At 56.0% G+C, this 25,592-nt stretch overlaps 1 protein-coding gene across 3 annotated transcripts; it reads right to left on the bottom strand.

Annotated features, from left to right (window-relative positions):
* Positions 1–30: 30 nt before the first annotated feature.
* Positions 31–25,592, bottom strand: LHX6 (LIM homeobox 6). Of its 3 annotated transcripts, none has more exons than XM_027616747.1 (10): positions 25,357–25,592; positions 24,136–24,207; positions 23,559–23,741; positions 23,086–23,207; positions 14,074–14,294; positions 10,947–11,047; positions 10,628–10,723; positions 10,240–10,414; positions 7,022–7,125; positions 31–2,213 (listed from the first exon to the last, which is right to left on the bottom strand). In XM_027616747.1, the coding sequence occupies exons 1-10, from the start codon at positions 25,438–25,440 to the stop codon at positions 2,193–2,195; spliced, it is 1,179 nt and encodes a 392-aa protein (XP_027472548.1). In that variant the 5' UTR covers positions 25,441–25,592; the 3' UTR covers positions 31–2,192. The 3 variants fall into 3 exon arrangements, with proteins under 3 accessions (XP_027472548.1, XP_027472549.1, XP_027472550.1); XM_027616748.1 differs by lacking the exon at positions 25,357–25,592 and adding an exon at positions 24,522–24,559; XM_027616749.1 differs by lacking the exon at positions 7,022–7,125.

Raw genomic sequence — 25,592 nt, 5'->3', positions numbered from 1 at the left:
CGTTCTGGATTTAAGTGCCCGCACTTCTACTTGCATTAACTTTATTTATTACACAAATAGGACATTTACAAAGCACAACATGAAAGGTATGTAACAAAACAGACATTGGTTTTACAAAAAAAAGTGCTTACAATTTTTTTCCGTGTGTGTTTTCTCCCTCTGTTTTGTATATAAATAAATAGTCTTGGTGGCCTGTGCGTTCCCAGGCTGCTCTAACAGGCTAGTGGAGACATGTCTGAATGGCAACATGCTACAACCACGTGATCCACGCGAGGAACAGACCCTGGGGGAGGCTCAAGGCAGAGTGGGTACTAGGTGACCCGGGGCAGGGTTCGGCTGGCCACTTACCACATGGCTGTTGTGCTCGGGGCTTCGGTCATCAGGAGCAAAAATCAAAGGAAACACGAGAGCTCCCCAGTCCCCAGGGATCAGGCCCGAGTTCCTCTTGTGAACATCGGCACCCTGCACAGGGCCAGGTACAGGCTACTCACTGGATGAGCTCTGAACCGAGCTGCACTGGCCCATTCTGGTGCTATCTTCTCTTGGCCCTGAGTCCCCTGGAACCGTCTTCGGAAGGGAAAGGAAGCAGGTTCCCTTCTTGGGCTATACCCGGTGCCTCGCCCTCCTCCAGGTCCCAGAGCAAGAAAGGCATATAGGTTTTCGTTTTTAAGTGCCAACTTCAAGCATTTGGATTCCGAAACCTGATCCAGACTCCGAGAGTGATACAATCAATCAGCGATGTCTACCATGTCTACCACGGGCGAAAGGAGGGACAGCAGATACATGTGTGCCGTGAACGTGCTTTCCCCGTCCTAGAGTCTCCTTCCAAAAGCAATGCATCAGGCTAACCGAAGCAAGAGGGAGGACTTGGGCTAGAACATGCTTACTAGCAGCCTCTAGTGGGAAATGCATCAGGACACCAAGTAATTCTGAAATTACAGGATGAGCTTGGGACAAATGGGCGTCCCCTGAAAACATAAATCATGGTCTTGTGTAGCCCAAGCCCTTTTGTTTGGGGTGGAAGAGTTACAGCAGAATAGGGTGGATGTGAGCACAGCTGTGTCTGGCCTCCACTCTCCCGAGTGGGTGGGGCTGGCTCCGCACAGGGCTGGTGGGGAAGCCCCCATGTGCCCCCCTGGAATCCTGGGCTTGGCACACTCACCTAGGCAGCAGGCACCCTCTCTCTCTACTCAGAGATGGGTCCAGAATTAGCATTCCTACTGCCATTTCCCTGGGCTCTGTTTCTCCAGCTGCCCCCATGATGGCCCCTCCCAGGAAGACCCTATCAGGAGTCAGCAAGTAGCCAACGAGGGCCGCCGGTTCTAACCACGCAAGCGTTCAGAAATGCCATCATGCGTATCAAATGGCATCTCTGTCACGTCTCCCGTATATATGCTGGATAACTAGGTAGGAACAGTCCCCCCCCCGTACACACCCCGAGTCTTCTCTTTCCTCTCCTTAAAACAGCTAGTGCCTCCCCCAGCCCAGCATGCCACATCCTTCTCTGGTGGGAGCCCTAGCTGCCCCCCCCACACACCAGCCCCTGCCTATCCCCCTGCCTCTTGGTCTGGGCAGGCCTCCATCTCTGCCCTGTTGGGCCTCTCAGGGTTGGTCAGCGTCTCTTCTCTCTCTGAATTAACTTGACATAACCAGACAGATGGAAATGATAAAATTAGAACATAGCTTTCCTTTGGGGACATCCCACAAACACTGTAGAGTTTTCCAGACAAAAGCAACAGAGTGGATAACATTGGGGGTTGTCGGCTATTCAGAATTCAGAGATGGTTGCAAGGAAGTAGTAAATAAAGGCCAATACGGGAAGAAAGAAAACCTGTAAATTAGAAGGCTGTTGGCGTTGCACGATTCAATTTGGCCTTTTGCTATTGTAATCAGCTTAAGTTGAAGATGACTCCTGTCTAAATGGAAAAACAGGCCGTTGTTTTCACCCAGATTCCAAATTTCAGGGAGCTCTGCCTTCTGAGAGGAGGACCCCGCAGTGCTCTCGGCAGGGTCTAGTTGTCAGCAGAAGGGAAGGCCAGGCCCCGGGGGCCCGGCTGGTGGCAGTCAGGACGGCGGGTGAGGGGTGGATGCGGAGCGGGTGGATCCCTGGAAGTGGGGCTCGGACACCGGCTTTCAGCGGCTGCGGGGCAGTTGGGGGGTGCCCGTGGACAGATGCACCAGGGCCGGCAGCATTAGTACTGAAAAAGGATGACCTGCAAGAGGAGGGCGAGGGAGGTGGCTGAGTTGGGGGCCTACCCCACCGGGCACCCCCCGCCCCCGCCCTGAGGTCCTGGAAGGCATGGAGAATGAGGGTCGCTCAGGGCCCAGATCTGGTTTTAAATCCCAGCTCTGCCACTTACTTGCTGTGAGACCCTGGGCAGCTCACTGCACCTCTCTGAGCCTGTTTCCTCATCTGTAAAGCGGTGGGGCGGGGAGGGGGATGACCAAACCTCTCTCTCAGAATGCGGAGGCTTCAGTGAGATCCGACAGCAGCAGCGCATGTCTGCGGGGCCCTGTGCCCCGTGCCCAGCACCATGTAAAGTGCCTTACTCACGTTATGTGACAGAAGCCTCAGCCCTGTGAGGGTGTCCCGCCATTATGCCCATTTGACAGGGAGGGCACTGAGGCCCAGAGAGGTGAAAATCAGTAAGCCCGGGATCACACAGCTAGGAAGAGGTGGACCCAGGCCTGGCCCCAGACCACACTCTCTTTGTTGTAACACATTGCCCTCTGCCTCCGCAAGCCACCAAGACAGTCGTCACCGACACTCGCTACACCCCGGGCAATGGGCCAAGCACTTCACTCGATTTTCACAAAGCCGAAAGGCAGCCAGGTGCCTGACACGCCGTGGGTGATCAGGAACGCCAGCCCCTTTCCCTTGCCCTCTTCCTCCTAAAGCACCGGACTGGCTTCTCATCGCCGCCACCACCGCCCCCCCCCCCCCGCCCCACCCCAGCCAACTCCCTGACGTTCAAGTCAAGGACTACTGGCTGGCTGGTCAGTGGGAGGTGCCTCGTCACAGTAACATGTCAGGAGGCCCTTTCAAGTGGTCTGGGGACATCCAGTGGGCATGGCCTTATGGCTGTTCCATTTTCTGATCAGGAATGTTCCTTGCCCAGAGTGTTTACTGTGAGGAGAACCTGGAGGAAAGCAATGGTGACGAGCTCCATAAGCATGATCACAATAACCCACATCTACAAGCCCACTCTGTGAACCACGCGCTGTGCTAAACGCTTCCCATGCGTTACTGCATTTGCTCTCGGCAACAACCCTTGGGGCTGGCAGTCGTTATTATCCCCATTTTGTGGGTGTGGGCATGGAGGCTCAGAGAAGTGGATGTGTTCCCAGGTCTCACGGTGAGAAGGGGACAGAGCTGGGTTTCAGAGATGGCCGGACTCCAGAGCTCACACCGCACTGTCTCAGCCAACCTTGGGCAATGCTCTCTGACCGCGGGGATGCCGGGCTTTGGGCTCTTACTGAGAGAAGATTTCTCAGGAGAGATAACTCTGTGGGCCTCAGTCTCTCTGTCTGATCAATGACAGTACGGCCATGATTTCTAAGAGCTTTCCAAGCTCTGAAACTGTGAAATCAGGGGACATGACCGAGGAGAAAGGCGGTTCTGGAAACTCAGGCATGTGTGGCCAAATGACGATGTGGCGGAGTCAGGGGGTTCTCCCTGCGAATGCTCACAGCCCTGTCCTCCTGGCCAGACCAGTGCTGGTCTTGGGTGGGTTCAGGAGCCTTCCCCAGGGGGTACTGAGTCTCCTCACAGCTCGGCCAGTCAGGCCTGGGGGGATTTGGGAGAAAGTCCATAAGTCTTGCACTGATCACACACAACCCACCGGGCCTCGTGGTTTTGGCAAGAGGTGGACAGAAAAGGTCCCAGGAGCTGGCAGGAAGGGCTGACAGTGAGAGGGTGGGAGGTCATGAAGGAGGGAGAGACTTTTTTTTTTTTTTTTTTTTTTTTTTTTTTTGCAGAGCTGCTAGATGTGAAGTTGGGGACGAGGCCCAGCAAGAGAAAACTCTGGCTAGGCAGCCAAACCCAGGGGTCAGAAACCTTCTACAGCAAAAGCTGTCAGACCCGAGACTGGCTCATCCTTCAGACTGAACCAGACATAACCACAAGCTTAGCTGAGTAACCAGGAGATAGGGCTTGGCTCCAAGTGCTGAGCCCAGCCCAAAACATTTCCAAGGCTCCCCTCTGCCCTGCAGATAGAGCCTAAGCCCCTCGCTCCACAGTCCAGGCCCTTCATTGTATGACCCCTGCCACCTCCTTGGGCCTCAGTCATGCCAATCACCCTGTGGTCCCTCAGACCCAGGCTCCTCTATGCCTCTGGACCTTTGCACACGGTCTTCTCTTAGCATGGAACGCCCTTCTTCCCATTCCCTGCTTCTCCCTAAGAGCTCATCAGCCCCTCTTCTGGGTCCTCAAAGGCCATGTTCACCCCTCACCTCAACTGCTCTGTCACCCTGCTCACCTCCTGCTCTAAGCCACATGCTCCTTGAGGACAGGGACGGTGCCTGCTCACCTCTGCAGGCCCTGTGCCAGGTCTGACGGGACAAGTGCCCTTTCGTAGGAGAATGGCAGCTCTGAGGTGGGCAGTCCTGGGACGGAGGCCAGCTCTACCCACACTCACGGTGTGACACTGGTGAGCTACTGCTCTGAGCCCAGGTGTCAGAAGGTGTGACATGGAGTCAATCAGAAATCATCCTCCCAGGGAGGCTGTGAAGGGTGAGGTCGGAGAGAGCACAGTGTAAACTGTAAAGTGCTGGGCAAAAGGAAGTTATGGCTGACCCGTATGGACTTCAGAGCCCAGCAGACTCGAGGCATCCTTGCACAGGTCATGTCATCTCTCTGAGCCTCAGTTTCTTTATCTTTACCAGGAGGATGGCCACCCCCAAACCCACAGACACCAATCAAAGTACAGAAAGCACCTGCTGTGAATGGAGGCGTTGCTGGAGGAACAGCAGCTCTTGCTGTGAGCAGGACAACCTTGGCGGGTGCTCCTGGGGCATGCTCACCCACCCAATGATCTGCGGCATTTTGTACCGCACGCTACCATTTACTTAGAAATCCGTCTGCGCAACCAGGCTGTCTGCACCATATCCCTGCCCCTTGGTGCCCAGCACGGAGGCAGGCACACAGCAGGTGCTCATTCAGGATAAGCAGAGGTGTCCTGCGGGAGTGGCTCCCCACCCCAAGCCTCCCCAGCAAACTAAGGGTGAGGCTGGGGAATCTGCCTCTTCACTAGCTTCCCAGATGATTCTGAGGCATGCCAAGACTGTGTTCTGCTGGCCTGGAAGGTCCCTGGGGGCCCTTCCAGCTGGGAGGAACTGGCCCAGTCTTCCTGGCCCTCCACACCTGCTGACTCCTGGGGCTACCTGCTTCCCTGAGGCCTGCTACAGCAGTGTTTCCAAAAGAGGCCTCCATTCAATAAAACTAGAAAAATAAAATAAAATAAAATAGGGGCCCCAGGCTGGCTCAGTTGGTAAAGCGTGAGACTCTCTGATCTTGGGGTTGCGAGTTCCAGCCCCATGTTGGGTGTAGAGATGACTTAAAAAAATAAAATCCTTGGGATGCCTGGGTGGCTCAGTCGGTTAAGCGTCTGCCTTCGGCTCAGGTCCTGATCCCAGGGTCCTGGGATCGAGTCCCGCATCGGGCTCCCTGCTTGGCGGGAGGCCTGCTTCTCCCTCTGCCTCTGCCTCTCTCTCTCTCTGTGTCTCTCATGAATAAATAAATAAAATCTTTAAAAAAAAAATAAAATAAAATCCTTAAAAATAAATTAATTAAATTCAATTAAAAAAGAGGCCTCCAGGGCCTCCCCGCTGCCCCAGAACAAAGTCCAGACTCTTCCACCTGGCAGCCCTGAGTCCCCCAGCTCCCCCACTGCTCCTCTCCCAGTCCCCCTCCGCTCCCACTGCACCAGCAATGTTGAACTGCTCAGGGTTCCCCAAGAGCCAGGGTGGCTCGTCCTCTCTCTGATGAACTCTGAGTCAACCTTCAGGCCTGTGCACAGACATCACCCTCCTCCAGAGAGTCCTCCTTGTGTTTCTCCTGAGCTGTGCCCCGACTCTCCAGCTCCCTGGGTTCCCCCATCAGTTTCATCACCCTGGGTTGTGATTCTTTTGTGTCTTCTCCTCCAGACTGTGGCCCCCACAGAGCAAGAACTCTGCTCTCCTCATCTCTGTGTTCCTGGCCACTGACTCGGGGCTGCCAAGCACAGTCAGTACACAGCAAATGTCAGCTGAACAGACGAGGAAGTACACAGGTTTCCATCCAGGCTCTGGGACCTGGAGGAAGCTGTGCCTCAATTCCTCCGCTCCTAAAACGAGGGGCCATCCTAGGACAGAGGCTTGCAAGGCTAACTGAGAGGTGCCTCAGCCCTGAGAGGGAGGTGGGGGTCCTACGCACTCTGTGGTTTCACCTGGAGCAGCTCTATCCACTTTTATCTGTTTTATGGGTTCTGGGAAAAAAATTTTTTTAAAGGGTGCCAGTGCTTAAAAACAAAGCTTTCAGGCCATTGGCCTGGGCGCTGTCTAAGCACCTTCCTGGATGTTCAGTCCCGATGCTTGATGTAACCAGAGATCCCACTTCCACAAAGGAGGCCCTGCCAGTTGACCAAGGTCCCCTGCTGCCCTGCTACCCTGGGGCCCCACCAGATAGGGGCACTCACTCAACAGAGAGGGATAAAAAGGAGGAAGGGAGAACAGGTGACAGGGTAGGGTGCAAGGTGGTGTGTGATATAAACCTTTCCTGGAACCACAAAATGTGAGCAAAGTTAACTAAAAATCACAAATCTAAAAAAAAAAAAAAAAGGCCAAGTATTGGTGGCGGGGGGGGGGGGGCTACAAGAGGCCTGTGGAGTGGCTGTGCCCACAGAACACGCTGCTCAAGCGACTGCCTTGGGGCAAGGTGGGGGCTGGAGGATTCTGGGTGGAGAGGGTCTGCCATAGAGCGGCATGGTGCCTGCCAGAAGAAACCCATCCCTGGCAGGAAGGCTCTCCCCCAGGCTCCACTTACCTTCTCACCCCGGTTGGAGAGCGGCCCATCCAGATCGGCTTTGAGGTGGACGGGGGGTGCGGTGTAAGGCAGTCGGCAGTGCACCTGCCCGCACTGTACCTGACCTGTGAACGAGAGGACACCTTGGAGCCCGTGTTACAGCCTCCACACAGGAGCCCGTCTGAGCCGTGCTCGGCAGGCTGGAGCCCTGGCACCAGGTTGACCTTGGCCGCTTACTGGCTGTGTGTGGCCGTGGGCCAAACTTCAACAGAGTTGGTTGTAATGCCCAATGTAAAAATCTTTATAATCTATAAAGTGCTATGTGATAACTGCTAGCTCGCTGATAAACACTCCTCAACAAGTACGTATTTAACACCAATATGCCAAAGCTCTATCCCATTATGAGGATCCTCCCTTGGTGCCCTTTACCTTCTTATCTCCCAGGTATCACTCAGGCTTTACCCTATACCTCCTAGAGGACCCTGCACTTGTATGTCACCTTAATGATCCTGTCCCTGGCCACCCTATTTATAACTGCAGCCCAACACCAACACTCACCCCTACCCTCCCTGGCCGCCTTCCTAGCTTAGTTTTCCTCCTTCGCACTTACCGTCATTGGACTTGCTGTATATTTTTACTGTTGACCTGGCATTGTCTGTCTTTGCCAACTAGAACACAAGCTGTAATGAGGGCCGGAATTTTTGTCTGTTTTCCAGATCTAGATCTTTATGGATTTCCAGTACCTAGAATGAGGCATGACACCTAGCAGGTACTCTTTGAATACTTGTTGCATTAATCTCTGTACCTTATTCCAACATCTAAATAAAGCTGTGGGGGAAAGTCCATCCCCTTATATCTGACCCAAATCTCTCATGTTTCAGGGCTTTATCACCACAGGGGGGAAGTCTGTGGCTTCTCTCGTCCCTACCCTTCTTTCTCTCCGGTCACATGGTCCCAGGGGAGAGCCCTCTACAGAGACTTACAATTAATATGTAACTTAGGACAAGTCACTGTGCTTTCTGAGCCACAGTTCCCTCATCGGTAGAATAAACCAATTGCATAAGACTGGGGATTCTTAACCTGGGGCGTTCTAGGAGTTTATGAACAGCCTGGGATTCACACTGAAAATTATGTATGTGCATCTTTCTGGGGTCTGGTTCCAAAGCTTTTTATCAGATTCCAAGCTCTAAGGCCCCAGGAAACTCAGAATCATGTGACTTTAGTTAACTGCAAAGCAAACTGCTGAGGTGTCCTTCAGTCCTGCAGCCAGAGGCAGCAGGTCCAAACACCCTTGACACTTCCTGCCCCACACTGGGTTCCACCTCAAGGGGAAGTGGAAAGGGCACCCTCAGCCCCTTCTCTGAGCATCCAAGACACATCTAGGCTTCATCGACAAAGTCTGTGGGTAGAGTCCTGGGGCATGACTCTGAAGGCCGTGGCCCCACTCCCAAGGGGGTCACCGAGACCCATTACCAACTCCACAGCAAGTACGAGCTGGCAGCCCAGACTCCTGGCACCTAGAGAGTCCCTGGTCCTTGGTGCCTTTAACAGACGACCTAGACATTCAGTGGGCTCTGTGCGGCCTGAACGTTAAGTCATTGTTTAGGAAAGAAAGGAAGAAAAGTCCCTCCTCCAGAGCAGACGGTTCAGAAAAGAAACAGTGCAAAGAGACATGGTTTCCAACTGGCTGCCTGGTGCAATCAGCAGGATTCCGCACACCCAGCTGTACCAGCCAGAACCACCACCATAACGAGAGCAGCTAATACTTCTCCAGCATCAACTGAATGCTGGAGACTTGATGTCAGTGATCTCATCTGATGCTCACACACAGCTCTGAGAAAAGTATTCTTATTGTCCTCATTTTTACAGATGAGGAAATTGGTTTTCAGGGAAGCTAAGAATCTTGCCCGATGTCACACAGCTAGTAAGTAGCAGGGCTGAGATCAGAAGCCCGACAGTCTCACCCCAAAGCCCACAGCCAACCATTAAGGAATACTGGCTCCCATTACTGTGGACCCTTGGTTTCCTCATCTGTACAATGAGATAGTGATGTCTGATGTTTACACACATGCTTAGTATAGTGTCTGGCCCATCGCGGGGGCTCAGTGAACAGCAGGGCTCTCTCTGACCCTCCCCCTTCTCTTTCCCTTTCACTTGGAGCCCAAGAAGGGAGGATTCATGTTTATGGGTATGTTGTGGTCACGCCCAGCTTTGAGGAAACAAACAAGCTCAAAGGGAATGAAAATCCGTAAAAAGCACCTGCTCAATAGCAGATTCACGGAATGTTCATTCCCCCCAGAAACCTACAAGGCTACCTCCCTCTCTCCTCCAGGTTCCTGCTCAAAGGTCACTCCACCACGACCCATTCCATCATCCCCATGGCAATCAGTCCCACTGACATGCCATCCCCTCCCTCCTTTATTAGTTGTCTCTCCACCCACGTCCCACTCTGGAATGTGAGCCCCAGGAGCACACAGACTTTGGTCTGTTGTGTTTTCCATTGCATTCCAGTGCTTAGCACAGAAGACGCTCAAAGAGTATTTACTGTACACATTAGTGGATTCTCACAGCCCTGTGAAGTAGGCATTATTAATGTCCCAGTTTACAGATGAGGATACTGAGATTCAAGGAGGGTAGGTAATTTGCCCACAGCCTCCCAGCTGTGGATACTCTGGCCTTCTCCTACAACCCCAAACGCACCCATGCCACAATGCTTTCTGGGCTATGGCCTGCCTGCATTCAGCTCCTCTGCTGCCCTGCACTCCTACCTCCCCTCTCCTTGTGTCTCACTAATTCCTAGCCATCCTTCCAGTCTCAGCTTGCTGCAAGGGGGCATCTCCGCAAGCTTGCATCCAGCTCCTTTCCTATAGCAATCATCACGATTAAAACCATGCTCTCATCTGTCTGGTTATCGTGCCACGTTTTCTCTCCCACCAAAACGCAAAGACTTTACTCGTCCTGTTCCCTCCCTAGTCCCTGGGCCCTGGCACTCACGGTGGGTACTTAGAAAGTAATTCTTGAATGGCCGTATGGCTTTTCTCTACGAAGGGTCCCGTCTCACTAAGGCCGAGACGGGGAACTTAGCCCCTCTCCCCAACCCCTATGTCCGAGGGACTGCAGACCCCACGTCTTCACCCACCAGGCTCCGAAAGGCCTCCCCATGCCGCCGCCTCCCGCGCGCGCTCCTGCGCGCCCCCCTCGCCCGCACGTCGGTAGGCCTAGGAGTTGAGGTCACTTACTCTCAATGTAGCCGTGCAGGGTGACCATGCGCGCCCGCTCGGGGCTGCTGAACGGGGAGTAGTGGATGTCGTCGGACAGGGCGGAAGGGAGGCGGGACGGTGGCGCCCCGGAGGGCGGCACGGGATGCTGTGGTGTGTGCTTTTTATGACGCGCCCGGCAGTTTTGAAACCACACCTGGAACGACAGCCTCAGCAGCCTCAGCCTTGCGGAAAAGGGCTGGACGCGCCGCCGGGAGCCCCCGAGCGGGACTGCTTCGTTGCCTCCCGCGTAAAGGCGGCCACGTGCGCCCGGGCCTGCGGCTCCAGAGCCCCGCACGCGGTGGAGGGCCCGCCCCCGGCCCCTAGGCCCCGCCCCAGACCCGAAGGCCCCGCCCTCCCTCGGCCCCACCTGGATGACCCTCCGGCTGAGGCCCGTCATGTCCGCAAGCTTCTGCAGCGTCTGTGCGTCGGGGTTGTTGTCCTGCGCGAACTGCGCCTGCATAACCTGCGGGGAGTAAACGGGCCAGTGAGGCAGGAACGCACGGAGGTCTCCCAGACCCCGGCCCAATCAGAGAGGATCCGGCCCGGAGGCCACGCCCCAGACAGCTACGGCCCCTCCCCGCCAACCGCGGGCCTGGGCAGAAGGGGCGGAGCCAGAGGCCCTCTCGGCCCCGCCTACCTCCAGGGCCCGCCCACACCCCCCGGCCACTCGCAGCTTGCCGGGGTACCTGCAACTGCTCGGCGGTGAAGGATGTCCGCGCGCGCTTGGCCGGTTTGGGCTGACTGTCCTGTTCCGAGGGCACTGCCCCCTCCAGCGTGAGGCCGTTCCCTGGGGGTGACAGAAGTGGCTGACCACGCGTCCCCATCTCTTCTAGTGGCATCCTGGAAAGGACGGGGGTGGGGGCAGCTGGTCCCTGGAAGGGTCAGGAGTGGAGTTGGCTGGGAGCGGGGATCCCAGAGTCCTAGTCCCTGAGCTTTGTCTTTTAGAAAAAGGGGCTCTCATTTCTGAGCGTTTGCTCAGTACCAGACACTGCTCTTTCGGTGTGTCCTTTGTGTCTGGCTCACAGCCCCATTTTACAGCAGAGGAAAGAAACTGAGGCTCAAAGAGAAGAAAGTCCCTGCCCAGGACCTTTTTCATCTAGTGGCTTACAGCTGGCTGACCCTAGCGCCCCAAACTGGATTCCCTCTTAGCTAAGCCAGGGAAACCAAAGGCTGGTGGAGGTGAGATGGAAGCAGGTTACAGAACTGTGATTCTAATTTTGTAAAAATGGATGGAAGCAAAAAGGTTGAAAGGATATACACCAAGGTGCTAGCAGTGGTTACTTCTAAGGAGTGCACTTATGGAGACTCTACTTTCAATATTTCTGTAACTTTTAAGGTTTTTACAGCAATATGTCACTTTATTTCTCTAAGGTTTAATTTTGTTAACTGGAGCATACATTAGCCATTCTCTTTCCACTTATGTTACTTTTACAATCACACTAAATACATTCCCATTTTATTTTTAATACCTCATTTTTCTAGGTAATACATGCTCCTTATCAAAAACTCAGAAAATTCAGATAAGCACAAAGAAGAAAATAAAAATCACCAGTAATTCCACCACGGTTCACAATTAGTTGTATTTTTTTTTTTTAATTAGGAAAAACTCTATGTTGGCGGGGCGGAGGGGGACCAAACTAACATGGCACCATATATACAGAGAAAAAAATCTGGGAAGATATGAGAGGTGGTAACGTTTAGAGTGATCTTTATTTTCTTCTTTTTGCTTAACCATCTTTCCTAAGTTTTCTATGATGGAAGGGTGTGTGTTTAAGCTTCAAAGTAAAACAGCAGGGGCGCCTGGCTGCCTCAGTTGGTAGGGCATGTGACTCTTAATCTCAGGGTCTTGAGTTGAAGCCCCACATTAGGCATGGAGCCTACTTAAAATTTAAAAAATCATACATACATACATACATACATACATACATACATACATAAAATAAGAGTAAAGGGGCACCTGCATGGCTCAGTCAGTTAAGCATCTGCCTTTGGCTCAGGTCATGATCCCAGAGTCCTGGGATCGAGCCCTGCATCGGACTCCCTGCTCAGCGGGAAGCCTGCTTCTCCCTCTCCCACTCCCCCTGCTTGTGTTCCCCCTCTCACTGTCTCTCTCTGTCAAATAAATAAGTAAAATCTTTAAAAAAAATAAATAAAATGCTGTAAAAAAATAATAAAATAAAATAAGAGTAAAACAGTAACCTACACTGAGGGCTGCTCACTAAAGGAGATCTGAGGCCCCAAGCCTTCAAGCTCCCCTGTATGGTAGGAGTCTGAGGTCGGCCTAGAGGCGAGAGAGAGAGAGTTATAACTGGCAAGGCAGTGGCTAGGGGTGGTCCTGATTGGTCCAGATATGGAAGGGGGTCACTGATGGGCCATGGTATAGAGTGAGCCTTGATTCCTGGGATTCCATCCCAGTACCACTGCTGACTTGGCCACCACTGCCGGTAACTTCATACAACCTCAGCCTCACTCGCTTCCCACCTAGGTCACTGAGTCCTGATCCTGGCAGGAGAAAGTGATGACCTTGGTGTGGCCATGGTCTGGAACACTCTAGAAATTCCTGACTAGTTCCCAGGCTAGAAATTGAGGTAGGGTGGTCCATATACCTCCAGAGAGGCCCTGAGGATGGGAAAAACACTTTGTGGTATTAATATCCCCCAGGAGAGCAGGCAGGACAAGGATTGGTGTGCCATTTTTTTCAATGGGAAAATGAAACTTAGAGGGGCGGCCACATCCCAGCAGCCTCCCTTGTTTAATGAGGTCTGATTAAGAGTCCCTGGAGCTTGGGAAGGGGTTGGTATGGTATGGTGGTTAAAAGCCTGAGCTTTGGAGTCAAGCCAACCTGCTAGTATGTAACCTTTGGCAAATCACATACTGCAGATAACCTCTGCATGTTTCCTCCTCTGTAAAATGGGGACACACCAGCTACTTCTTGGGGTTTTTGTAAGGATTGCACAAAATAATCCACATTACAGAGAAGTTAGCAGCTTCCAAAGACCCAGGCAGGAAAATTATGGGGAAAAGGGTCCCTGACTCTGCCCTCAGCCCAACCTCCATTCTTACCCCTTTCTAACCACCAACCCACCTGTGACTCAGCCCTCACAGTCCCCAGAAGATGTGAACCCTATCTGCTGGTCTCTGTGTCTTGGGGAGACACAGTATTGGAGCCAGAAGAGATTTAGGGATCTTTCTAATTGACCGTCTATCTTGCACAGATGGGGAGACTGAGGCCCAGAGAAGAAAGGAAACTTCATATGTTTCCCAGAAGCAAAACTGGAGCTCATGTCTCCAGACTCAAAGGCCTTTTTCCTTACACTCCAGGATGAAACCCCCACCCCCAAACCTCTGGCTTGGAGTTGCTGGCAGAGGAGTTGGGAGAACAGAGTGGGAATCATCTCTCCAGGACTGGCCCATGGCCAGGTGCAGGCAGCGGGAGGGCATGAGTCCTCAGGCCAACCAGAGCTGGCCAAAGGTGGAGTAGGCTGCCCCATTATGAGAATCATCTCTAGGGTTCATTCCTGGCCTTACAACACATCAGCTCATCTGTCTTTGAAGAGGTGTCTTATCATTAGCTCCATTTTACAGATGAGGAAACAGTTGCCGAGACAGACTGTGACTTCCTACTCCCCAGCAAAGGATGGAGCCAAAAGCGCATGCTCCGTGTGCGCAGCCCCACACCTACGCAGTCTCCAGGTGGTGCGCGGGAGCGCCTCCTCCTAGAGGAGTGTGGTCAGTTCCTGCGGTGCTGGGGGGCGGGGGGAGGGGGCTGGGCACAGAGGTGTGGCAGGGTGCTGGGTGGGGCGGGTTGGGTACCGTTCTCGGCGGCCCTCTTGAGGTTCTCGATCATGGTGTCGTAGTGGATGCGGCACAGCACCTTCTCCTCGACCAGGCCAAACTCCTCGCCCGTGGACAGCTGGCGCTTGCACGAAAAGCAAGCGAAGCAGGCCAAATGGTAGGCATTGCCGCGTGCCCGCCGCACCCAGTCGCTGGCATAGATCTGTCGACCGCACCGTGCACACTTGGTCCCAAATCGGCTGCGGGACACCGGGACAGGAAAGGGGGGTGGCGAGGCTCAGACAGGCTCCACTTTCCCCCTCCAAATCCCAGTGGCCCGCCAGCACCCTGCCTCCTGGCCTTTGTTCATCCACAAATTTCCCTTTGCCTGGATCCGCCCAGTACTCCACACCCCTGCAGACACCAGCTCACCTTCACTCTGAAGGTGAGCTGGCGGGTGGTTTTTATTTTCTTCTTGGTGCTTTTCTGAGTTTTCCAAATTTTCTACAATGATCCCTTACATTCATAGGTAACTAATCTGTTCATTAAAATATATCGTGCTAGGGAAAATATATAACATAATAACATGCAAGTTTTTGAGCACTTACCACATGCCCAGCAAGATTCTAAGTGTTTTATGTTGATTATCTCAATTAATCTTCATTTGGCAGATGAGGAAAATGGGGACCAGAGAGTTAAAGTAACTTGCACAAGGTCACACAGCTTGCAAGGGCAGAAACCCAAGATGAATAAACTGTACCCCAGCGGTAGAGATGCTCAGGGTTTCTTGGAAGCATCGATGGATGTGTACTTACTGGCTTTGTGCCCTTGAGCAAATTGTTTAACCCCTCTGCGTTCTCACTTTCCCTGCCCTGAGCTGAGCTAGGTGACAACAGCAGAGACTACTGCTTAGTACTTTGCAGCTATTAAGTACCCAGCCAGTCCCAGACTCCGGAGTCCCAGGACATTCTAACAGTAAATGTTAAAAAGACAAACAAACAAACAAAAGGCCCAGATCAAATGTCCCCTCCCGCTTCAAGCCTTCCTTGTTGGGCCTTTTCCCCATCTCCCCCCACCCACCCAGCCCCTGCCTTGTAGCCTGGCTATTTGGGTGTGCCTGCCTCCATAGCCCACTGGGAGGCCGTCCAAGAGGCAGTAGAGTCTGGTTTACCCAGTCCCAGAAGTCAGCGCAAGGCCCGACCCCTGAGCACCAGGGAAGGTTTGTTCTTTAAGTAGATGACTCATTCGGTGACCCTGTCCCAACCCTCAGTTTCCTCTTGTGCCCACTCTATTTCAGGGAATGATGCCACCACTCATCCAGCCCCTCAAGCTTAGAAACCTAAATCGTGCACTCCTCCCTCTCTTCAACCCCACATCTAGCCAATCACCTGGCATTGTTGGTTCTTTCTCCTAAGTATCTTTGGGATCCCTGTCCTCCCCAGGGCCACAGCTGCCCTCCTAGGCCAGAATCTGCCCTGCTTGGCCTGTTGCCAGCGCCACCCCGGCCAACAACCATTCCTCCACACAGTGGCCACAGCAAAGTTTCCAGCATGCGCAGTGAACCCTGTCCTGCCGTGCTTAAGATCCTTTGGTGACTCCACTCAACCCTCGGGATCTGGTCCAAGATCTTTGGCATTTACAAAGCCTGGTGGACCACAACCTCTTACACTCATCTCCTCCCTAACTTCCCCCACCCCACACCCAAGCAGGAGTCGCAGGCAGCCAGGAGAGAAGGTCAGTGCCAGGTCTCTATGGCCCCCTCTGAAGCACCTTCCCAGCCCAGGCCTATGCACAGACAGCTCTCACCGCACACCGCCCCCCCTGCCGAGTCCCCCAGTTCCAGCACCAGTCTGGCAGCATTGGTCAGGCGGGTTTGTAAAGGTCAGATTCTTCGGCTCTCCCTCCTACCCCCTGTATTCCTGGGAGAGGACCAAGAAGATCTGCCTCTGTGTCCCCAGGGCCGGCACACTTCCACCCGGAGGAGCACTCGGAAATGCCTGTGAATGTGTGCAGAAACCAGTCGAGCAAAGGCGCTCGCTCTGGTTACAGCCTCGCCTGCCTTGGCAAAGGCAAGCAACTGTCAACTGAGTAAACGGTCTTGGTTTAAACCGAGTGCGGGAGCGCGGAGGCCTTGGCCCGCCCCGGCTCCAGAGTAACCCCAACGCCACGGTCTCTGACCACGAGCGCAAGGGGACCCTGTCGCTGGCGGCGCGGTTTGCTCAGTCGGGCTGCGCTGCGCGCGCCTCTGCTGGGTCAACCGCCCCCCAAACCCAGGCGGTTCCGAACCTCAGAAACTCGGCTTCCCCAGGGGACAGCCTAGCACAGCCGGTGGTTTCTTTCCCAATCTTCTCAGTAACGGGGAGAGGAAACCGCTTAGCCCACCCCTGCCTACTCTCGCCGAGGGGCGGACCCGGGGTTCCGCTGCCCCACTGCTAGTGCGCGGATTAGGAGCACTTTCTGGCCTTGGAGAGGAGGGAGCGGCCAGTCGAGTGCAGAGCAGATAGAGCGATCCAGGGTCCCGGGGCGCAACGTCTTCATTGCACACCCTTGGCTTCGCGCAACCGCGTGAGGTGGAGACTCTGGCGCGCATTTTGCACACGTGGAATCGGAGGTTCAGAGCGCACGAGTGACTTGCCCAAGACCACAAAGAGCGTGGGGCTTGGGGTCGAGGTCCGCTCTGAAGTGCAAAAGGAACCTAGAACCTGCGGAAGCAGCTGGGCGGGAGATGATTAGGGCTGGATCTCAGGTGTATTAACTGGAAACCGGCTGGTCTGACCCCGACGCGTCCCGACTCCCAGCCCCGGGTCCCGGAAAGTCCCTGGCGTAGGGCCTGAGGCCCAGCGGACTCGGGAAGGCGGGGAGTGCGTTCCCAGGGAGAGGGGAGAACTGGGGAAGGGAAGGTCCCGGCCTTCAGAGGCCAGGTGAGAGCGACTGCGTCTCCAACCTGTGGTCTCCGGTGCGCCACGACCCGTGAGCTGCGCCAGAGTACACGACCCGGATCCTTGCGCGCGGCTGTGCCAGATTCCTTGTCCTTTGCCAGAGTTGAGTCCAAGACACCCCGCGCACCTCTGATCTTCCCGCTCCACACGCCCCCGAGACGCCCCGGCGCCTTCTGCGCCTACACTGTACATCGTACACTCCTTGCTCCCAAGCGGCCCTCGCGAGTGGTCTCTCAGCAACTTTCTCACCCTCCACGTGTCACCCCAAATGACAAGAGCTGTCCCCAGCCGTAGGATCTCCCCGCGCTCGCCGTGGTTCCTCCCAGTCAACGAAATCACCTTTGCAATGGATTCTTGGATGGGGGTGAGTGGGTCATTATGCAGTTTTGGATGCGTTTGCGGGCCGCTTCTGAAACGTATCCTCCACCCAGGGCAGGGGTCAGTGGCACAAACAAGGGGGCACGAGGAGGCTTACGGATCGAGGCTCTCTGACAAACCGATAGACTCCTTCCCAGGCGGGCTGCGAGGCCCGAGCCGCCGGATTCCGGAAGCAGCGAAATCGGCGGCGAGACAACGAAACTTCAAGAATGGGGTGTTCGGGAGCTGCGAAGGGAGCGCCAAAGGGATTAGGGGGCGCGGCTACCGCCCTCCACCCCCAGCTTTGTGCGCGCCCCTCCCTGGATCCCGGCGCGCGCCGTAGGGTAAAGGCGCAAAGGACAGACACGCTTTGGGCGTGGAGAGGTGTCTGACAGACGCTGTGCATCCTGGCAGCTGCTGAAAGGAGTGGGGTGACCATGTGCCTCTCCTTACCCTCTCTCCCCTGAGTAGGGAACAGAGACATCTGGGTACTCGTGGTTGTGCGGAGGGAGCTATGCGCCCTTGACCAGGTCAAGCTCACTTTCCTGGCCTACTTCCTCTGGGTACCGAGTTGGTGTTCAGTCATTATTTGTTAGATGAATGAGCCTCAACGAAAGAGCCTTTTGGACTTTCACTGCGACTCCTTTCCCCCTTATTAAGATACCCGAAGCTCTGAATGGGAAGCTGGAGAGTCCCTAAGGAAATCAAACCAGAATTCATGTATTTTGCGTCCAGAGCACTCACTTGATGGCTTTAGAGAGATTCTAGGAGGCCAACAAGGTGGATTGGAGGTGGAGCCCTTCCTACCCCCTCTGTTCCTTCCTTTCTAGGCAAACTCTTAGGAGAAGAAGCCAGAAAAAAACAGAACCAGCAATTATGAGGTTAAAACGCCCCGCGCCTCGGAGGTCCCGGCCCGAGGCCCCTCCCCAGAACTCCTCTCTCCGCTCCCCCAACATCTGTCCCCCAACAGCTGGAGGCCGCTGGGCCGCTCTCTGCCACGGTGGGGGGCCGCTTCCCAGCTCTGAGCCTCCCTGGGGACCCTCGCTCTGGGGGAGGGGTGGGGTTCTCCCGCTGGAGCCCGCGGTTGGAGCTTGGGCTCTAGGAGGAAGGCCAGAGAAGGCTGAGGGCTTGCCCTAAGTCACATGGGCCAAGCAGAGGACAGGAACTTAAGCTGGCTGCCCAGTGGCCCAGCCCAGGACACTCTGAACCCCACCCGTATCAATGCCAGGAGCGGTAGTTAACCCTTTACTCCCCACTCCAATGGGCAGAAGGCAAGAGGGCCAGGGACCATGGTGATTTGATCCTGGCAAAGTTGATCTAGTCACAGCCTCCGAGGAGGTCACTGCTCTCCTAGTGCTCCCGGGGCCCACCCCGGAAGAGTCACACACCAGAGCACACAGCTGGTGCCCCTTGTGTGAAGTCAATGAAACCGGGCAGGGGCTCTCAGGGCCGGGAGAGAGGGGTCTTTGCCATTCCACGACCTCACCTTGTAGAGAGCTGCGGCTGACATAGCTCACCTATAAAAGAACAGTACTGAGGGTTTTAGACACAGGGATGGTGGAGTCAAGCGGCCATGGGGCTTACCCAGGCTCTGCTACTTACTAGCTGCGTGACCTCACCTCTGAAGACCTCAGTTTCCCCTCCTATAATGTGGGGATTATGACAGTATGGTAATCACAGGGTGGACCTGAGGATTCAATGAGATAGAGCATGCACAAGCTAACGCAGTTCCCGGCTTGAGAAGAGCTCTATCCATTCTGGTGCCCGGTACCCTCACCCCTGCCCAGCCCCTCTTACACTCTGTCACCGAGTGACCCTGGGCTCCACTCTCCTCTCCCCCAGGGCATCAGTCTCCCCAAGTATACAATGGGCATGATGCTTGGGGGGGTTGAACAAGGAAGCACAGCAGATCAGTCCATGCCCCACTGGCAGGGGCGGGGTGGGGGGGCAGCAGCTGCAGGTCAGTGGGTGGGAGGAAGCTGTCTGAGGCTGTGGTTGCTGAGGGCAGTGGAGATATGAATGGCCCAGAAAGGAACACTATTTTCCCCCCCAGGACTTTTCCTCACTTCTTGGAAGAAAATAGAAAGAAAAATGGCCTTAACCGAAAAAGTGAAGTGAAATATCATATTTTCCCTGGTGGTCTGCTAGGACTCAGGGACTGAGGGTTACCAGGAATCTGGTTGAACCCACAGGGGCTGGTGAGGTCCCTCCTTGGAAGGAGAGTTGGAGAAACTGAAGCAGAGAAGCTGAGCAGTCTGGCCAAGGGCATCCCCCCTCCTTCCTCTGAAGCCTCCCTCCCTGGTGAGTTTGGAGGCCTTCCTAACTCCTAACTTCCGGAGCCACCACCAGGCTCTGCCAAGGGAGACTGTGGGTCTATAGGACGGTGTCAAGGAGAGGCAGGAAGAGGGATGGAGCAGAGGAGAAACCCTTCCCTGAGGGATAAGGCCAGAGGCCAGAGGTCTATGGAAGATCCCCCCACACCCCCCCAGTCCCCCCACCTCAACCCCCGCCTCCTCCATGAGGTCTTGGCCACTTCCTACCCCCCCCCCCCCCCACTGGGAGATCTTCTCCTCTCCTAGGGCAGAATGCTCCAGTCCATATCCCACCAGATGCTTGACCTTGGGCTTCAGGAAACAGAGGGCTAGAGAAACTCGGTGCATGGCCTCTGCAGGAGCCCCAGCTCTTGAGGGGGGACCTCTGTCACCCATGCCAGCATTCATGTTTTCCCCAGGAAAAGCTCCTTTGGAGCAGCCACCCAGAGCCTGGGCTGATGCTGAGAGCAGACAATAGTCCCCACCGGGCGCTCCGCGGCTTTTTCTTTCCCTTTTTGTGGGTTTTATCATTTTTGTTACAGGTGGGGCTGCCAGGGATGGGTTATGCCTGCAGGGAGACCTGGCTGGGGTAGAAATGATCAGGACAGCCACAATTCTTCCCTCATTCTAGGGAATGTAAGCTTTTATCCCGTCCATTTTCTTAACCAAAAATCTGTTTTAGTTTTGCTTTTGGGGCTTTTGTCACTGGAAAAGGATTAGCGCTCAGAACCTGCCGCCTGGAAAGGGCCTGGCCCCATCCCTCCAGGCCAAGCCCTGCTCCTCAAACTGTCAGTGGAAATGCCATCAGGTACTGTGCCCAGCATCCACTCTGCCAAGCAGGATAATGGTGACGATCAAGGCATCCGTAGCACCTGCCATTGAGAGAGACTCTCCTGAGCCTTCCTCCCTACACTGGCCTCCTTGGCAGCTCAGACAGACAACCCTGGAAGTAGGACACTGACTGAGGGCAGAGAGATGTAGTCACTTGCCCAAGGTCACACACTGATTCAGTGTTGGCTTGATAGAGCCCAATTACTGCCCGCCCCCACAATAGCTACACCCCCCATCTTCCACCCCACCGCGGGGGAAGGGGGACCCCAGAGCCAGTGAGGTTCCGAACAGTGGGATCAGGATCTCAATTTTGACTGATCCTTGAAGGTCTAGTAAAGCACAGCATCCAAGAAGGCTCCGTCCAGCCTGGGCATGAGCTGAGGCTGGAGAAGCAGGGGGGAAGCTGCCAGCTCCACCGTCATCAGGAGGGCCAGGAGAGGGGCCTAGCCCTGCCTTACTCTGCAGAAGGAGGCCGACATACCATCCTCCCGGGTTCCTCAGGCTGGAGCCCTGTCCCTGGCTGGCTGATGAGCCCAGTGAGCCCTAAAACAGTGGCTGCTTGCTTTTTGGGTTCTCTTGTTTGTTTGTTTTGTTTTGTTTTCAACCAAACGGAGGCAGGCATAGAGCAGGGCAGGTGGCAAGACAAGGACTCTAACCCCCACTTCCTGCCCTGGCCACAGCCAGTAGTCAGACAGGGCAGTGGAGAAAGACATACCCCCTCTGACGCACACATGTGCCAGTCCACATCCACAAATCCACATCCACATCACACCCGTGGCTCCTCAATGCCAGAGGGAAGGCCTTCAGCAGGAATGCCCCCTCAGAGGAGAAGTGGGGTCGGAAAGACAGGATTTCAGAATTCTCACCCTGTCACCTCCGGGTCCCTGTCCAGACATAATCTTGTCCCCATTACCTGGCACACAGGCACGCATACACACACACACACAAAGTCCCAACATTCACACGGAGACCTACACTCTTGACGCTCACACATAAACTAAAAGACAAATACTTGTCATAAAGGAATACACACACTGTCTTCATACCCCCGACCTTGTTCAGTGACACATTCCTTCAGTGCCGCTGCACAGACACACAGACACTCCTTACATGTTGAGTCCCAGGCCACCTGGTAGACCCCCCCCTTCCCATGCACACCCCAGGTGCACAATCTTTCACATCCATACACAAAAGAAGGAAGAGTCCAGTTCTGAAACCATCCTTCCTATGGTTTCCCCAGAGTACTCCAGCCCCAAACATTGCAAGCTTCACCCTAGAGTCAAGATCCTCTCTTTCCAAGTGCCAGGAGACTCCAAGCCAGAAGTAAGAGGGCAGGTATTACCTTGCCACCACTTTCCTTGACTATCAGGGCCAGGGGTCTTTCTAGGAAGACTGAAGCCATGACCTCTGCAGAGGCAAGGATGGGAAGGATGTCTGTGGGTTACCCGGTGGTTATAGGGGAGTAGTTTTCTCCACTTCCTGATAAAGCCCTTGGGAACAAGCATCCCTCCCAAGAACCGGTCCCTCTCTGCTCTCCCCGACTCTGTAGGCCTGGTGGCCCGGCCTCAGGTCAGGTTCAGGCTTCCCGCCAGCATCAGGCCAAGCGGCCCGCTGTGCCCCTGACCTCGCGGTGACCTCGACACCGTCACCAGGTCAGGCCTGAGCTCGCCATTAGGAGCCAGGCGCTCGCAGGTGGCGGGAGACGCGGCGGCGCGGCGGGAGGGTGAGCCTGGCTTGCTGTCGAGAGCTGCAGGGCCGTGGCTCCGCAGCGCGGAGAGCCCAGCCCAGGGTAACCCTACTCGGGGGGCCCTGGTGGCTGGGCCCGACTCTCCCCCTTCCTGTCCCAGCCGGGCTCAGCGTCAGAGCCTGGACCTGGAAGAGGCTGAAGCCCGGTATCGAAAGGACGACGGAACGGAGATGGAAACAGGCGCCCCGGGACCCGGGCAGGGCCCCAGACTCACAATGCGACACTCGAGCGATGCCGGGGTCTGAGTTGAGGCGGAGCCGGAGAGTTTGGGGCTTAAGACGAAGCGTTTGGATATGGGACGGGATCTGAGAGCTGCGAGGCTAGTGCTTGGGGCCTGACCAGACCCAGACCCACGGAGGAGTCCAGGGCAGAGCGGCAGCAGGCGACTGGAGGCCAGCTCGGGGTCGGCGGGGAGAGACGCCGGCAGGGCTGGAGTCCGAGTGGGGTTGGACCCCGGAGCTGGAGCGCTCTGGAGGCGAAGCCAGATCGCGGCTGGGATCGGAGCGGGTCGGGGCCAGAGCCCAGGATGTCAGAGCTCGACCCAGGTGCTTGAGGTCGGAACTGGAGCCAGACACTCTGCAAGGCCCGAGACGGAGCCAGAGACGCGACCCAAACCGAGTGGGCCGCAGGAACCGGAGGCGGGTCGCGGGCCGGGACCTGGGCCGGCACCGGCGCGCGGCCTGGAGCTCCTCGTTCGGGGCGCTGAGAGCGGGCGGGCTGCGCCGGGAGTGCAGTGGGGGTCGGGGCTCGGGCGCCAGAGACCGCGCGCCGCCAAGGCGTCCTCCGCGCGCGCCGCGGGGGTGGGGGTGGGGGGAAAGGGGGGGCTGCCTGCAGCGACACTGCTGGCCCAGCGGCCGCAGCCTACCTGAAGTAGTCCATCTTGCAGAAGATTTCCTTGTTCTTGATGTAGCAGCTGTTCTGCTGCCTCAGCGACGTGCGACACACGGAGCACTCGAGGCACCGCACGTGCCAGATGAGGTTGTTGACCTGGGGAGGGGGCGGAGGTGGGGGACGGCTCAGAGCGCGCCTCTTTTCATGCCGGGCCACAGCCTCCCCGGCCCCATTTGCAGATACGGAGCTGGAGGTCTGAAGGTGTGTAGGACTTCCCCACTTTTCTGCTGTAACAAGGAAGCTTAGGCAGGTAGAATTACACTCTTCCCATTTTTCAGACGGAAACCCGGGGGTGCAGAGAGACTCTAAAATCTGCCCAAAGCCGCACAGTCAGGCAGCGGCTGAGCCAGAATTAGGAATTTAGTGGACCTGGCGCGGGCGTTGCGGTCTTCAGGGATGCAACCCACACCCCGCCGACACACACGCAACAGCCCGCCCCCGTCTCACCTTGAGCAGGTACCGGTCCAGGATCTCAAGGCCGCAGCTGGAGCAGATGTTCTTGCCGGCGGACGGCACGGAGGAAGCGGCAGAAGGTGGTGAGCAGACGGACGGCGTGCTGGGTGTACAGGGGGAGGCCCGGCCCTCGTCCTTGTCCAGAGCGCCTGCCAGGGCCTCAGCGTCCGACTGAGCCTGCAGTCGGGGAGAGAGGGAGAAGCGCGCGCTGAGCTGAGCGCCCAGCCGGAGGCCCAGCGTTGCTGCTGCCTCGGAGAGAGATCTGGGGGCCCCAGCGCATCAATTGACAACGAAATTCTCCCGAGACGCCGTTCCACGGGCTACAGGATGGGAATGGAAGGGCCTACTGTAGAGGAAGGGACGGCCCCAACTTTCAACCCGCGCGTCCTGGGTGCTGGGGACGGTTAAAGTCTACATTTCCGGCCGGAAAACCGAGGTTCAGAGAGGGGCGGCGCCTTCCCGCAGTCCCCCGGCGCATGGGCAGCGGTTCGGGGCCGGAAAGCCGGTCAAGGTCCCCAAGGGCCGGGCAGCCGGCGGACCGGGGAGCGAAGGCAGGGCCGAACGAACTCACCATGGCGGGCGGCGCGGTCCCTTCAAGACAGCGGGTGGTCGCTTTGCAGCCGGACCCTGGCTGGGCCATCACCTGGGGGAGGGGGAGGGAACTCAGGCGGCGGCGGCTGCACAACTGGCTCCGCGCAGCCTGAGCCCAGCGCCTCCCCGCGCCTGTTATATAAACCGGCGCGGAACAATGAGTCTTAACTTTGTAGTGGGCATTTAAAGCCCTTCCCCACAAAAGCGGTGTCTCTCTAATGAAGCAATTTGAATTTGGATTGGATTTTTTCCCTCTCTCTCCCCCTCTCCCTGCACTTAACCCGTGGCTCTTGAAGTAATCGCTTAGTTCCCTTGCAATCCAAGCCTCTGAGGGGGAAAAAAAACACGCGCACACACACAAACTACCTGCAATTAGAAATTGTCGTGAATGCCCAAGATAAGAGGTAGCCAGAGTGTCAATTCCAACTGTCAATCAGTGAGATCCATCAGGCCGCCCAAAGAATTGCAAATTTGATTTTTTAATGGTAGTAATTAAAAATCGAATTTTTTCTCCCTCCACCCACCCCCCTTTCCTCGCTCCCTTCTCCTCCTCTCGACACAAAATGCAAAAAGGAGAAAAGAGAGAAAGAAAGAAAATAAAAAGGAGATGGGGGGGCGTTTGAGGAAAATAAAACCCGGAGCGCTGGGAGCATCAGCCCGCCAGCCCAGCGCGCGCTGCGAAATTGATGCAGCGATAGTGACACGAATTCAGGCGCCTTTCGAGGGCCAGTCCGAGGGAAACCCCGAGCAAAAAGGGGGCGAGGTCCGGGGGAAATGGGACCAAAAAGAGAAAACAGAGGCGTCCAAGAAGAGGAAAAAGCACCCTCCAGCCCCTCGGCGCGCCCGGGACCGGCCCCGCGTCGGGATTCTCAGCGTTGCGCCAGCACAACCCCCGGCGCATCGGCGCTATCAGCGCCTATTCAGACGGACAATACCCGCCTCGCCTCCTCTTGATTCGCCTGTGTCTTTGCTAAATCGCTTTTTGAGAAATTCCTCCAACATTTGCATAATGTGTTCCCGCTTTCCGCGACCCCCCCTCCGCGCTCGCGCGCGCTCACACGCTCACATACACACACTCGCAGGCGCACCCCCGAACCCCTCCTCCCCGCGGCCGCCCGCCACCCGGCCCGGCCCGGCGGGGTCCCGGCCCCTGCCCGATGACGGTGGCCCGGGCCGCTCACCCACTCGCTCCCTCGCTCACCTGGTCGGTGGCGGGGCCGCCCTCGGCCGGCAGCCGGCAGCCCTCGGGCAGCGCCGGGGCGGCGTTCTCATGCTTCCAGTACATGGGCCGGGGAGCGGCGGGCTCGGCGGGCACGCAGCGCGGAGAGCCGCGCCGCGAGGGGCCACGGCCGCAGCGGGAGCAGAGGCTGAAGCAGGAGCTGGAGAAGAGCCGAGGCGCCGGCCCCGCCGCCCCCGGCCCGGCCCCAGCCCCCGCCC

Source organism: Zalophus californianus, chromosome 13 (assembly GCF_009762305.2).
Source record: "Zalophus californianus isolate mZalCal1 chromosome 13, mZalCal1.pri.v2, whole genome shotgun sequence".
In the NCBI taxonomy this organism is placed as follows: Eukaryota; Metazoa; Chordata; class Mammalia; order Carnivora; family Otariidae; genus Zalophus; species Zalophus californianus.
Note: the sequence above shows the minus strand (reverse complement) of the source record. Positions and strands in the feature narration are given on the sequence as shown.

Excerpts from the sequence above, each read along its gene's own strand:
- LHX6 (XM_027616747.1), bottom strand. The coding sequence starts at position 25,440 with ATGTACTGGAAGCATGAGAACGCCGCCCCGGCGCTGCCCGAGGGCTGC. Across the intron at positions 24,208-25,356 it reads GCGGCCCCGCCACCGACCAG|GTGATGGCCCAGCCAGGGTC; the intron begins GTGAGCGAGGGA and ends CCCCTCCCCCAG. Across the intron at positions 11,048-14,073 it reads CAAGAGGGCCGCCGAGAACG|GGAACGGCCTCACGCTGGAG; the intron begins GTACCCAACCCG and ends TGTCACCCCCAG.